At 46.6% G+C, this 15538-nt stretch overlaps 1 protein-coding gene across 1 annotated transcript in view; it reads left to right on the top strand.

Moving 5' to 3' along the window:
- Window positions 1–523: 523 nt before the first annotated feature.
- LOC311358851 (coiled-coil domain-containing protein 148-like) overlaps window positions 524–15538 on the top strand; it is a gene marked incomplete at both ends in the record, with an annotated part of 24589 nt that continues 9574 nt past the window's right edge. Inside the window, 8 exons of the mRNA XM_084478954.1 lie at window positions 524–761; window positions 5058–5195; window positions 6091–6098; window positions 8590–8604; window positions 8860–8955; window positions 9487–9662; window positions 11561–11744; window positions 14683–14859. Of these exons, the coding sequence (XP_084335080.1) occupies window positions 524–761; window positions 5058–5195; window positions 6091–6098; window positions 8590–8604; window positions 8860–8955; window positions 9487–9662; window positions 11561–11744; window positions 14683–14859 (1032 nt within the window). The remainder of the gene's footprint in view (window positions 762–5057; window positions 5196–6090; window positions 6099–8589; window positions 8605–8859; window positions 8956–9486; window positions 9663–11560; window positions 11745–14682; window positions 14860–15538) is intronic.

Raw genomic sequence — 15538 nt, 5'->3', positions numbered from 1 at the left:
AAAGAACTACACTTCCCAGAGTGCACCAGCAGCAGCAAGCTGGCTGCTTGTTACCTAATCAAGTCATTGTCACTGAGTTGGAGCAGCTGTGAAGACAAGGGTTCTCAGTCATTCAGGAGAACAAACTTCAGAGAGAAGACACGCTCCAAGTTCACGTATAGGTTCAGTCCAAAGACGCCAATGGTCTGTGAAAATGTTTATTTACTTTCATGGTGTTGAAATGCTGCTTAATATGTATGATTTTGTGTTAAATTCAATTTAAAATGTTTAATTAAATGGCAACTTTTGTTCTCTGTCTTTAAAGGTTTACAACCTAATTAACTGGCAAATCTACTGAATGGACCAATCAACTGACAAAGTCAAAAGAATAAAAGTGATTGAGTCCGGAATTGAGTTGTCCCTGTGTCCTTTGGATGTTGAACAAGAGTAGGACTCCACAGTTGTAAACCACGCAGAGCGGCCTGGCCCTGAGGATAAACGGCTTCAGATCCAGAAATAAGCTGTTGACGCAGAGGAAGTCAAGATGGCGGAAGATGTCCTGGGGAAGTCGGTCCAGCAGCTCAAAAAGGAGAGGATCACTGCAAAAAGCAGCTTCACCAGACAAGCCAACTTCATTTCAAGAGGAGCAAGCAGCATGCTTCAAGTGGAGTTAAGAGAGGAATTCACTAAGCTTTCAGACTGTTTCAGAAAGATGCTCGATGCCAATGATGACTACAGGATTGGACTGGAGGCTGACATTAAGACTGAGGATAAGGAAGCAGGTCTTGATGAACAGCAAGAGGCCAACATTGATAGATCTGTAAAAGAAGGCGAAACAAAGTTGGCAGAAATAAGAGACATTGTTCAAACAAACCTGAGGTATGGAAGAAGTGAACTTTTGCGGTTGATGTACCTGTGGAAAGTGCCAATTTAGAGGGCTATGAAGTGCACCTCGCTCTCTTGGACAAGAGAATAAAAGAGGCCATCTCAACAATGTCAACATGGGAGAGATGGATCCCTGTGGAATTAAAGGATGAATTAGATGGAAGAGTCAAGGACGTAAGAGCATCCTACTACAGGCTTGAATTAAGGAAAGCTGAATTTGCCACTGCACGGACAATCAATGAGCAAGGCACAGGAGTGAAAGTACTACCCCAACAGGCAACATCCACACCAATGGTGAGAATCAAGCCAATCACTCTACCTATCTTCAAAGGAAGCAAGAGAGAATATCACAGATGGAGGAAAGACTGGGAAAGCCTGCAAAGGCAGGGAGAGCCATCCGGATCAACTGAAGTTAAGAAAATTCAACTCTTGGAGAGTGTGGATGACAAAATCTCAAATGACCTCAGACTTTCAACCTACACCACTGCCAATGACATGTTCAGAGTCCTGGAGAACAGATATGGCAACAAGTCAACCATCACTGGAAATCCTTGAAGAGCTGGAGAAGATGCCACATGTGAAGGGGAACCAGCCAAGAAAGGTCATTGACCTCATACAGTCAGTGGAGAAGGCCCTGGCAGATCTTACAGAGTTAGGAAAATCTGGAGCCATAAATAACCCACTGGTAATTAAATCCATTGAAAGCAAGTTGCCTGACTTTATTAAAAGTTGAACCCAGAAACAATGTAACATCAGACAACCACTTTGACATGCTCTTGAAGTTCCTGAAAAGTCAAGAAGAAATACTAGAGACTCGAACAGCTCAGAACTGTGGAGAAATCAGATTGTTCAGACAAGAAGTATGACAGAAAGATTGCCTCAACAAAAACCACAAAGAAAGAGGAGCTTGATGAGGTATGTGCTGTCTGTGGTGATAGTGGGCACAACAACAAAATATTCTTCTGTAGAAAGTTCAAAAGACTTAAGCTATCTGAAAAGAAAGCTGTATTGAGAAAATTTGGAGCATGCAGAAAATGTCTCGGATGCCATGATGAGGATGGATACTGCAGAGACACTTTCCTATGCAGAAATAAAGACTGTAAAAGGGAAGGTGGTGCCCCAGACCACCATTTTTTCCTCTGCCCAAAAGGAGAAGTCAAAAGAGGGGAAGAGAGAAAGAGTGGAAAAGACGGCAAGGGTAAAAGCAAACTAACGGAGGAACAAGAGGAGATCTTGTCTGAACTTTCCCCAGAAATGGCAGATAGATGCAGAAAGGCTTTCACCAACACCAACAAAACCGCAGTGACACTCGATGCTTCAGGTTAGTCTGAGCTACTGCAGAGAAATGGGCTCTCTGAACTTCCGGTCATCATGATGTTGATGCAAGTCACTGCAAACGCAGGGCAGAAGATTGGGACTTTAATTGACCTTGCTTCAGATACAAACTACATTACCCATAAAGCTGATGAAAGACTGAGGTTAAGAAGTGAGAAGATGACTTTAGTTGTGCATGGGGTTGGTGGAATGACCATGGAGGTGAACACACGAAGGTATCGCCTCAAAGTCAGAGTCAAGACTCCCAAAGGAACAGAGAGAGCTCATGAAATGGTCTGCTACGGCTTGGATGAAATCGCCAGAGTGCATCAAGTAATTGAACCTGAGAAGTTGAAAGAATTCTTCCCAGAAGTCAAACTTAAAGAATTGGAAAGGCCAGAAGAGGTTGAACTTCTCATTAGCCACCGAGAGGGAAGACTCGCTCCCCAGAGGGTAAAAATCATTGGAGACCTCGTCTTGTGGGAGGGTCCATTGGGGAAGACAGTGGGTGGAGCACATCCCGACTTGTTTGAAGAAGTGGAGGTTGCAGCATATGCTCGCTCCATGAGGACAGCAGCTGTCAAATATCAAGAAATCACAAGACAACCAAGAACTGACACAGCCCAGCTACAGCAGGAGGATGTGGCTCAGACCAAATGTACAGCTGCCAGTAACCGTGAGTTCCTTGAGTGGTGGCACTGGGACAGCATCGGAGCTGCATGTGAGCCAAAATGTGGAGGATGCCGATGTGGAAACTGTCCACCAGGAGGAAAATAAATGACCCTGGCAGAGGAGAGGGAGCTTGAGATCATTAAAGGAGGCCTCACCTACAAGAAGGGGGATGCTCACACACCAGCTCCACATTGGGATGCAAAGTATCCTTGGACGGTAGATCCAGCCTCTCTCCCAAACAACAAAGGTGCAGTCCAAGCTTGTTTCTTAAGGATGGAAAAGCAACTAAGCAGAGAGCCAGACTGGAAAGTCGCATATGCTACCCAGATCCATGAAATGGTTGAACGAGGCGCAGCCATAGAACTCACCAACAAGATCATGGACAAGTGGAAAGGACCAGTGTGGTACGTAAGCCACCTGGTGGCACCAAACCCTCATTCAGTGACGACACCAGTTCGTATTGTTTGGAATAGTAGCCAGAAATACAAAGGCGTGAGTATGAATTATCTTCTTCTGAAGGGACCAGACGTTCTCAACCCTATCAGAGCTGTCCTGCTGAGGTTCAGAGAAGGGATGCATGCATCTCTAGGAGACATCAAAAAGATGTACAACTCTGTATGGCTGGAGGAGTGTGAGATGCATCTTCACAGGTTCCTCTAGAGGGACAGACCAGATGAAGAGATAAGGGAATATGCAATTACCAGAGTCATCATTGGGGACAGACCTGCTGATTGCATTGCACAGTTGGCTATGAGGGAGACAGCACGCCTGCCCAACTTTATTCACTTGGAGGATGAGCGCAGAGTAATTGAAGAGGACAGTTATGTGGATGACCTCTTAACCTCCCAAAATTACCTAAATAGACTTGACGAAATCACAGCAAATGTTGAAGAGATCTTAAAGGTTGGAGGTTTCTTCCTCAAACCATGGGTCCGGTCAGGGCAAAGTGGGAGGCAAGGAATGGAGACGGAGGTTCTAACAAAGAAACAAGGTAAAACCTTAATTCTTCCAAATCAAATGAGGGAAGAAGCCAAAAAAGCCTTGGGCATCGGCTACCAAGTGGATGAAGACAAGCTCTACATGTTAATCTCAGTTAACTTTACCAAAAGAAAGAAGATGAGAGTTGGAAAAGATCTTCTCAAGGAGGAGGTGAGAACTGAGACACCTAATCCACTGACTAGGAGGGCTCTCTTAAGCCAAGTAGCTGGACTGTATGACCCAATTGGCTTAGTTACACCTGCCAAACAGAAGGGAGCCGTTCTTGTTAGAAAAGCTTTCCAAGAGGGAGGGGGTGGGAAACTAACCCAAGAAACCTGGGACACAACCTCTCTCAGAAAGCCTCAGAGAAGAAGCCATACAGCTTTTTGAAGAATATGTGCAGCTTGGACAGGTGAAATTCCACAGGAGCCTCACACCAGCTGGCTGGGAAGGGAAACCTTGGGGCATCACATTCTCTGATGGAAGTGACAAATCCTATGGAGCTGTGATGTACTTAAGGTGGGAGACAAGTCAAGGCATGGAAGTTTGAATAGTTGAATCAAAAGCCAAGCTGACACCCCTGGATCAGAAGGGAGAAGCTGTAAAAGCTGAGATCTGTGGTGCTGTCTTCGCAGCCAGGATCAGGAAGTATGTGGAAAAGCATGGCCGAATGAAGATCGAGAGATGGTTCCATCTACTTGACAGTCACACAGTCTTGGGAGCCATTCAAAGAGTCAGTTATGGGTACAAAACCTTCTTTGCAAATAGAGTGGGTGAAATCCAGAAGGCTGGACTAGTGCAAGACTGGTGGTGGATCCGTGGAGATCTGAACATAGCTGACATCATAACAAGAGGGGGGGCTCCTGAAGATTTGAAGGAGAATTCCACATGGCAAAATGGACCAGAGTTCCTGAAGTGGCCAGTGGAGGAGTGGCCTATAAAATCAGCTGAAGAGGTTGCAGCTCATGCCAGGGAGAGTGTAAACAAGCTCCAGAGGAAGGCATTCTCAGGTGCATTAACAAGAGCTCAAGCAAGAAGGAGTCAGCAGAAAGAAGACTTAAAAGCCACTCAGGAAAGTCCAAGGAGTGAAACTCAAGAGGAAAAACCTGTGGTAAACCCAACGGTTCTTCCAAGAAGGAAGCCCACTGGCTGGGTTAAAGATCTTGTGGAAGTAAGAAGATTCAGTAGCCTGTCCAAACTGGTGAGAGTCATTGCCTGGGTTTGTCTAGCTGCCAAGCAGTGGCTGAAGAGGAAGTGCCGGGCCCCTAAACAGTCAAAGTGGGAGGTAACATCACCCAAGCAAGCTGTGCTGACTGTCAAAGAACATGAAGATGCACTCAAAGACCTCTTCCTCGCAGCTCAAGAAGGTACAGCTTTTTCAGACACAACTCTAAGCAGACTGGCAGTATACAAAGATGTGAACTCTGGACTGCTAGTTTGTGGAGGCAGAATTCAGACATTCAACAAAGATAAGACGGCAGTGCCAGTTTTACCATTTGAAGTATGGGTGTCTACATTTCTCGCACAAGAATCCCACAAAGCAAACCATGAGGGAGTGGCAGGAACCCTTCTCCGGATGAGGAAGAAAGCCTGGGTAATAAAAGGCCGTAGACTTGCCAAGAAAATGGTTGACAGCTGTGTGGTCTGCAGAAAAAACAAGGCAAAACAGTGTCAACAAATCATGGCTGACCTGCCATGAGGCCCAGCTGCACCTTTTGAATTCACCACCATGGACCTGTTCGGCCCTTATGAAGTGAAAGATGAGGTCAAGAAGAGAACTAGACTCAAAGTATGGGGAATAGTCTTCTGCTGCATGGCTTCCCGAGCCATACACACTGAAGTGGTGAGTGACATGTCATCTGAAGGATTCCTGCTAGCCTATCAAAGGTTCACTTCACTCAGAGGACACCCCAGGAAACTCTGGTCAGACCCAGGCACTAACTTTGTGGTTTGGTTGGCTGACCAAAACGCCCTGAGAGGACAGTACAAGCTGGCTAGAGTGGTCAGTGTCAATGCTGACAGCAAAGGCATCGTAAGAGATGTGCTTGTGAAGACTTTTCCCAGCTATCCTGTTCACATCAAAAAGGCAAACGGCAAAGAAGGGCCCACAAGAGCAAACAGTGAAAGAACCAAGAGGCTTCAAACCAAAATCCCTGCCACAATTCTTCATAGAGATGTCAGACGCCTTGTCATTCTACTTCCCACTGAAGAACAAGCAGAGGTGTAAAGGGCTTGTGACCTCTCTGGGTTTGAAAAAACCAGAAGCTCAAGTGGGAGGTGTTGAGCTGAATCTCAGCTGGGTCTCAAAGAACTACACTTCCCAGAGTGCACCAGCAGCAGCAAGCTGGCTGCTTGTTACCTAATCAAGTCATTGTCACTGAGTTGGAGCACCTGTGAAGACAAGGGTTCTCAGTCATTCAGGAGAACAAGAGAAGACACGCTCCAAGTTCACGCATAGGTTCAGTCCAAAGACGCCAATGGTCGGTGAAAATGTTTATTTACTTTCATGGTGTTGAAATGCTGCTTAATATGTATGATTTTGTGTTAAATTCAATTTAAAATGTTTAATTAAATGGCAACTTTTGTTCTCTGTCTTTAAAGGTTTACAACCTAATTAACTGGCAAATCTACTGAATGGACCAATCAACTGACAAAGCCAAAAGAATAAAAGTGATTGAGTCAGAAATTGAGCTGTCCCTGTGTCCTTTGGATGTTGAACAAGAGTAGGACTTGACAGTGAGTGTTTGCCAGTGTTTTTATGAAGTTTCCTGCAATGAATGTCAGTGGCGCTCCCTTCGCCAACCGAAACAAGACAGGCCACTCTGCAGACCCAGGGAGAGTGGAGATGATTCAGACGTGAGTCGGTTCACGAGTCGGTTGTCCTCCGGGGCCCTGTAGCTCTGTCACTCCGTCGTGTGTTTGTTAGTGACGCCCCTTACCCCTGACGGTCGCCAAAAATACTTTGTGTTTATCTCATGCTGAGGAAATAAGTGATGACCTTAAGAACTAGAGGGGGTGAATCTTCCTGGCAACCATTTTGTTTGTCATGTGACCTGGGCTTACTTACAGTGGTAGGCATAAATTTAGACACCTAAAGTTGACTAAAAATAAATCCTATTAGCTGGTTTGATTTGAATTGAGAAATAATTAGGCTAACTAACAGCTATAAGGCTAACTGAAAAGAACCATGCCAATCTCTAGGTATGGTGAAGGGTATGTGATGATGTGGGGCTATTTTAATTCCAAGGTCTAGGTGACTTCATCAGGATGCATAGTATCCTGGATCCATGAAATAATTGGATTTTAAAAATAAAAATCTGCCTGCCTCTATGGGAGTTTAACATAGGGGTGTCTATACTTATGCACCCTGTATTTTAATGGAGAACATTTATTTATTTACAATACATTATTCATTCACAAAGCAAATTGGTGACCTTAAAGGTTGGATTTTTCCTCATTTGTTTAATTAAGGCATTAAGATCAATTTCCAAAAGAATTTTTTATTCCTAATTTATGCCTAAAATTATGTCTACCACTGTATTCCCATGGTCACTCTCCCATCCTCTCTCTCTCTCACACACACATACGCTCTGATTCTGGCCTCCCCACCAGAGTGCATCACCACAATAGAGACCCCCCCCCCCCCCCAGCAGCTTCTATACCCTCCTCTACACACACACACACACACACACACACACACACACACACACACACACACACACACCCTTTTCTTTTCTGTTTGAGATGAGTGTGTTTCTTCCCAACTCCTCCTTCCGAATAACTCTCTTTCTTTCTAACATGGTCTCTAACGTTCTGCATGTGCTAGAATGTCCCTGTTGCTTCCAACCAGCTGTACCTTAGAGACCCCCCAGGGAGCAGAACCCAGGCCCAGGGACCAGAGTATGTGGATGTGGAGTACTTGGCCACACATGCTCATGCTACCACTGGCTACTTGTTACCCTGAACACAGCATGAAATCGGTCTCATTACACTCTGAGACCCCCACAGCACTCGATTTATCAATATTATTTCAGTGAGTCACACATCCTGTTTAAGCATTTAGGTCTGATGATGTGGTCCAATATGCTCCACTAAACCCCCCAGAACAACAGCTTGCTGTGGTTGTGTGTCAGTCACTGAAATGTGTTTCTTAATCACTCCTCATGTGCCGCAGAAACATTTGTGTTGTCACCAAACATCTGCTCCTTGAAGCTCTAGGATCGCTTGCTGTTGTTCGCCTTTTTCTTTTAATTATTATTATTCCAAACCAATCTGTTACAAATTCCCAGTCGGTGCTGTGAATCTGCATAAATGTACTTAAGGCTTCGATATCGACCATCATGTTCCTCCAGGGTGAAACCTCTGTGTTCCTCGACTGTTTTGAATCTTTAAACATTCCCGGCATCAGCATGGCGGAGAGACTGATTTTAATGGATGCTGTCGGATCGATGCGTCGGCGGCTAATAAATAAGTCATTAGAAAGCAGGGTTCTACCTCTGTGTCACCAGCATGGTGATCACTACTGACTGCTCGACTATAAGTGAGCATCACGTTGAGAGTCAGAGCGATTTGAAAATGTGAATCATAGGCTGTGATCTGAGACAATTAGAACTCCACCACACACACACACACACACACACACACACACACACACACACACACACACACACACACACACACACACACACACCACAAAAAGAAAGTGTAAAGAGGCTACTGTTGCGGCCTGTCTAGACCTCTTGATGTGTGCCCACCAATCAGGGAGCCGTGACCAAGGTAGCACGAAAAGAAACACAATTACAAGGATGAAACAAGCGTTTCATTGTTGACCATTTCCCCAAGCCAAGGACCGTGATATTTCACAGTGAAGTGGATGTGATACATTTCCTGGCGTTCCTGGTTCGCGGCACTACGTTCTCCGCTGTCTGACAGAAGGTCAGACCGCGTAGCCGGCGGTTCCTCTACGCTACGTCTCATGACTGAGCTGCGATTTTTTTCTCTCCTTAATCTCCTTTATCTGCTCACCCGCAGGTGAACCTGGTGAAGCAGCAGCAGGGGGTGGTCACGGGGAGGCTGCGTGCTGAGCTGCTGGCGTTGGAGGAGGAGATGGCAGCCCTGGGCTTGGAGGTAGGCAGGATGTCCACGTAGCTCTGCACTGCACTCATGTGATTATTTCGGGGTCGGTGGGGCTCATCCAGCCATCACTATTGTGTAAAAGCATCCAAAATATCTGGTAGGTGAGCAGATTTTTCCCCTCGGAAAGGTTTCTGGGTTCAAACACCAATGTCTCAGTCTGTAAGCATCCTATTGCAAGATGCCCACTAGTCCCTACCTGCTACTTGAGGACCTGTCTCTGTACTGTCTAACCCATACCTGCTCCTTACTGACCTGTCTTTGGACTGTCTAACCTGTACCTGCTCCTGAGTGACCTGTTTCTGTACTGTCCAACCCCTACCTGTTTCTTTATGACCTTTCTATGTACTGTCTAACGACCCCTACCTGCTCTTTAATGGCATGTAACTGAATTCCCTGTTAACTTGCTTTGGAAATTAGCTATAATTATGATTTTTTTTTCATGAATTATAATTATGAGAATCAGCATCTCTTTTTCTGACTTATCCCATCTTTGTATCCATACGACCGCCCCCCTGACTGCAGGACTGTGTGGCGTGTGGGTCTGAGGCAGACCCAGAGCCGGTCCCAGGGGAGGTGCTGGATGCAGACTGTCCCTACCCAGAGTTGAAGGTCTCCGTGCTGCAGAGCTTCCGCACCCTGGCGGAGAGCTACCAGGCCAGGCAGAGCATTATCACGAAGCGACTGGGGGGCATGGACAGGTAACAGGCAGCTGGAAGACCCCCCGTGTCTCACCCCTCATGTCCCTTTAAACCACAGGATGACACAAAGGGAGTCTTTATTAATGAACACGCCATCCTTGTTGATTATAAAAATTAAGAACCGTGTATTGAGATCTAATCCTTCATTTGTCTAATCCACCCCCTCCCCAACCCTTCAACCAGTCACCCCAGAAACAATAGGAGGTTGATTACATAAATGTAAATGACATAATTTGGTGTGTGTGGGATTTATTGTTTTCTGTTTCTCTTTTTGACCCTTGGTTAGCTGTATTTACATAATTTCTAGAAGCGCGCCGACAGTCTGTCAGTCCCTTAGTGTATAGACGGCCCACCCTGTCTGTGTTGTTGTTTTGGTGTTTGTAATGGGAAGTGAACCCCTCTGCAAATCGACTTGAAAACCTGTCAACCCAGGATTAAAATATACACTACTAATATAATAATTTGTAAACAGGAATAAAATAAGCATACACAACCTTAACCAAGATCATATATAGTAAAACGGTTGTGTTATCTGTTTCATGTTAGTCTTCTTCATTCAATTGACCAACATGTTAATGAATAAACCCTCCAATAGGGGGCAGGGTAGTCCAGTGGTTACAGTGTTTGACTCCCAGCAGACAGGTTGCGGGTTCAATCTCCAAATGTCTGTGATCCTTGAACCAAGACATCATTGAGGAACCAAGCTCCTCAATGACCTGTCTATGTACTGTCTAACCCCTACCTGCTCTTGAGGGACCTGTCTCTGTACTGTCTAACCCAGCGGTTCCCAAACTTTTTTTCCTGCACACCCCCTATCCCCACTTCAAAAAGAAGGAAAAAAAACTGCAACAAAAGCTTTGTTTTAACGCCATATAAAGACTCATGTTTAATCATGCGCAAATAACCAGAACACGCATGACAATAACATCAACAAATATCCAACAAATAGGACAGCCAAGGGACACGACTGACGAGACTGCAAGATCTGCTCATGTGTGATCCGCGCAATAGACGGGCAGACGACCGATCTTCACAACCTCGCATGGCCTCACAGAAGTTAATAGAAATGATGATAAACAAAATATCACAGAGCATAGAGCAGGATTGGGAACGTTTACATTGTCTCATGTAAATTTACAATCTGCAAAATGTGTCTGCGTTGGCCGACTTACTTTTTTTAGTTAGGATATTGATGCTGCGAGCCTCCTATTTGCAATGGAATTTGTTTAAGATATGAAACCATTTAATTTAACACACACGCACTAAAACTGATATTTTCGTTTTTAAATAAATATTTGGAAACGAAAATTGAAAAGTGAGGCGCGCGGGGGGGGGGGGCATCACGATGGTGGCTCTCCATCGTGATGACATCGTCCATCGGCACAACCCTAATCATAACACAACTGTTATTGAAATTAGAACGACAGTACATTGAATTAAATTGCAATGAAGTTACAAACAATCCACAACATTAAAGAGAATAGGCTCCGAAACAGATAAAATAAATAAAAATGAGGTAATATTACACCAGACTGCCATTACATTTTTCATCTCGCGCACCCCCTGGTAGCAGCTCGTACCACACTTTGGGAATCCCTGGTCTAACCCCTACCTGCTCCTGAGGGACCTGTCTCTGTACTGTCTAACCCCTACCTGCTCTTTAATGACCTGTCTCTGTACTGTCTAACCCCTACCTGCTCCTTAATGACCTGTCTCTGTACCGTCTAACCCCTACCTGCTCCTGAATGACCTGTTGTTGTACTGTCTACCCCCTACCTGCTCCTAAATGACCAGTCACTATATTCACTGGAAGTGTCTGCTTAATAACTAAATGCCTTTAGATTGGTGTCAGGTTTTGTGTTGTTGTGTTGACGCTCTACATTGCCGTGGCGATACAGCCGCTCCAGTCTGCAGCTGATCTTCTGTCCCGGGATCTGTTCCAGGTGTTGCGGCTGGTCTGTCAGCGACCATCTCTGCTTCCAGTGGACGGTGGGTCAATACGGGCCGGACCTGCCCAACCACAGGGCGCTCTGCGCAGACATGCTGCTCCGACTCCTCCCACACATGAGCCGCCAGGACCTGGTCAGTACTTAAGCGCACCGGGAGATACAAATCAACAAAGTGCCGATGGAAGTTGTTGTGGTTGTGGTTGTTTAGGTGTGTGTTGGAATGGAGGCTGGAGGGGCTCTGTGCGCATGGGCTTTTGTTGTCTCTCACAACAAAAGAACCAATCTCACTGCACTCAATGATGCCTGCAGGTGAATCTTAAACATGGATGAACACGGTGTGTGTGTGTGTGTGTGTGTGTGTGTGTGTGTGTGTGTGTGTGTGTGTGTGTGTGTGTGTGTGTGTGTGTGTGTGTGTGTGTGTGTGTGTGTGTGTGTGTGTGTGTGTACACACACTCACTCACTCACTCACTCTCTTTAGGTGCGAACGTGCATACGCACATAAACATACACACGCACACATACTCAGATGCATACACACACATCAGCTTATACACACACACACACACAGATGTCTTTCCCAGCAGGCTGCATGATCTGCGGTGTCACCTCACTCACACCGCTGTCTAGCATCACCATGACAACCCCAGGGTGTGTGTGTGTGTGTGTCTCTCTCTCTCTCTCTCTCTCTCTCTCTCTCTCTCTCTCTCTCTCTCTCTCTCTCTCTCTCTCTCTCTCTCTCTCTCTCTCTCTCTCTCTCTCTCTCTCTCTCGTGTGTCCCCTGGTCGCCATCATCACTTATCCTCTTCTCTTGCCCAGAGGCCCATCCTTCCATCAGGGGCAGCTGGGTGCTGCATGTTAGAGGCTTCTTCAGTTTGCCAGTGTTTCATCAAAACCCTCTGTTCTAGCTCAACTTTCTTCTCCCAGACCCTCCGAGTCAACAGAATGCAGGGCTCCTCCTCATGTCTCTTGTTAGTCTTATTAAGGCGCGCTTCCCAATCCCTGCAGACGGACACAAACTCAACTGGAACTGCTCCTCTTCATGAAGCAAACATCCTGAATATAGAGTACTTATTATATTATATGAGATAAGGTTGCTACCCGTCTATCTGTCCAGCTCTATCTGTCAAGCTTTAGTATCTGAATAAAGAAAGTGACTCTTTCTCTTCGTCGTGTGAGAGTGAAAACAGAGGAGGGCTCCGCGACGTAGTGACTGAAAGGTTTATCCGGTCGAGGCATTTTCAAAGCTTTGGTTGTGTGTGTTTTGTTTTTCAAAATAATTCCTCCTAGTGTTTGGTGAAGGTCCCAGGGAACATACAGAAATGGGTCTCCTTAAAAACCCTTAAAAGCCAAGCCCTGCTGCTTTAATGATGCAGACGCTCACCACCGGTCTGTTCAAACACTTTCCACACACACCGCTTAGGCTGCACTTTCACATTGTTCTTGGAATCGTTGCTGCCTTTGTGGAATAATTCTCTTTTCGGTGTGTCTCCTTAAACCTGCAAAGCAACAACTCAACAAGAGGGGTCAGGCGCCTGGTTTATCAAACTGTTTCTTCTTATTCAACTGGAGGATGCTGTTTTCTGACCTCATTTTTGCCGTTAATGTCTTTTCTTCTTTTTGAATAACACTGGCGTATTTTGCATCATGACCCCCCCCCCCCCCCCCCACCAGCGAGTCAAATATCACTGCAGATACTGCACTCCCAACAGCCAAGCATCCCGGCAGAAATGTGGACTCATCCCAGCTGACATCATATAATTTACCTCTAATTACCATCATTTTGCGTGGTCCTGCACTCCTCCAAAAGGCTAGTGCGCCCCCTGCTGGCAGAGGAGGATTATAAACGGTTCTAACAATCCAGCGATGAGCTCATCACGAGCCAATGTACTGAAGGTCAGTGAGTTTCCACAAGGATTCAATAGGAAACCGTTCCTGAATGTTCCCCAGGTGGAACCAAGTTCATCCAAAGCTTTCTTTTCCTCTTTCCTTTTTTCTTCTTGCTTTACCGGCAGGAGGAGGAAGACATTTAAACGTTCCTTCTTAATGCACCCAACATTAGGAGGGGGAGAGGTGAATCGACAGAAGCCAGGCTAATGGCGTCACGCTGTTTCACGTGCACACCTGCCTTTCATCTGGCTGGCGGTCTTGCAGGCATGTGCACACCGTGCACAGGGAAGCATGAAAGGAGTGCACGCACAGAAGTGTGCACAGATACATGGTTTATAAAGTGTGGAAAAATCCTTTCCATGCTCTCCCACGTGCGCACCTCTCCCACGTCCACACGACAAGGGAGGAAGAGGAGGGTGAGGAAGAACAGAGGACAGATCTTCGTCAGGTTCTCAAGTCGTGCTTCGATGCCTCCAATGCTTCTGCTCCTCTTCTCCACGGCCTGTCAGCTCGCCTCGCTTTCAATAAAACTGGCCAGCCGCATCACACCTCCTCCCCACTCCCCCCACAGCCAGTCAGCCTCGTCACTCCATTCAGCCCCGCCTCCCCCCCCACCAGTCAGCTGCCTCGAGTCTCCCCACACTACCAGTTAGCTCCTATTAGCCCACAGATGAATATCATTCCCCACGTTCCAATAAGGCAGCCTAGCCCAGTGTTGCGGCGGCTGCGAGGGGAGCTGACATGTTGATGAATAGCTACGGAGGGAGGGGGGATTGGTAGGGGGGGGGATTTCTCCTTCAGGTTCCTGCAGTCATGTGATGAGACGGGCCCTGCTTCCCACACAGGTCACCTGTCAGTGGTGTGTCATGCGCGTTTTACATCGACAAGTGTGCCTTTGTTGTGTAATTGGGACCGGCATAGTGTAGTCTCTCGGCTGTACGTGCTGCTGACTGCAGAGTGTCTGCCCGGGCGATTCTCCCCAAAACAAATAACACATGTCTGTGATATAATTGGGCTCCTCTATCATTTCCCACACTGATTAGCATCACCCACGTACCACGGAGTGCAATGCCTGTGTGTGTGTGTGTGTGTGTGTGTGTGTGTGTGTGTGTGTGTGTGTGTGTGTGTGTGTGTGTGTGTGTGTGTGTGTGAAGATCGATCACGAGCGCGTGTGGGACTGGCAGCGCTTCAGCCAGGCCCAGCTGCGGGCGCTGGCCCAGGGGTGGCAGCGGGACCGGGGGGAGCTGCTGGCCCGGGCCCTGGTCACCCTGGAGGAGGCCCAGCATGCCCACCAGGAGGAGCTGCTCCTCCACCGAGAGCGCCGGCTCCAGCTGGACACCTGCACCCGGCTCAGGGACAAGGTGAGAGGGACTTCCCCTGGTGGTGACTGTTCCACCTGGTGGTGGTTGTGGTAGTGGTGGTGCTAGTGCTGGTGGTGGTGGTGGTTGTGGTAGTGGTTGTGGTGGTGCTAGTGCTGGTGATGGTGGTGGTTGTGGTGGTGCTAGTGCTGGTGGTGGTGGTGATAGAGGTTGTGCTAGTGCTGGTGGTGGTGCTAGTGCTGGTGCTGGTGGTTGTGGTGGTGCTGGTGGTGCTAGTGCTGGGAAACAAAAAAAAAGAACAACGTTAGCACAGACATTTGTATATATTGACTGACTCCTTCCCGTTTGGTATGTTGGTCAAGCCTTGATCAAGGTCATGCTGTGTTTTGAAATGTTAAAGAACAGTCATCGCTTGTTGCAAGCAAAGGTAACGACAGTAGACGTGTGAGGATGTTTTCATGTCGATGCTACATGAAGCACTACAACATGACTACAAAGCTAGCCTGGTGGTTGTTTTGTGGCTGGCAGGTTGAACTGTTTTTGACAGCCTACTAAACAAGCCTTTAATGAGCTTTGGTAGTGTCTTGTCCTATACATATTCAGTGTAGACACTTATGTTACAACTGAGAGTATTCACCACTGCTTCAAAAACTTATTGTCAACAGTTTTTTTCAACATCATCAATCAAACAGTTAAGTTATTCCTCAGGTTAGCATTCAGT

The sequence above is a fragment of the Micromesistius poutassou genome (assembly GCF_964030765.1).
Source record: "Micromesistius poutassou genome assembly, chromosome: 14".
Lineage (NCBI taxonomy): Eukaryota > Metazoa > Chordata > Actinopteri > Gadiformes > Gadidae > Micromesistius > Micromesistius poutassou.
Note: the sequence above shows the minus strand (reverse complement) of the source record. Positions and strands in the feature narration are given on the sequence as shown.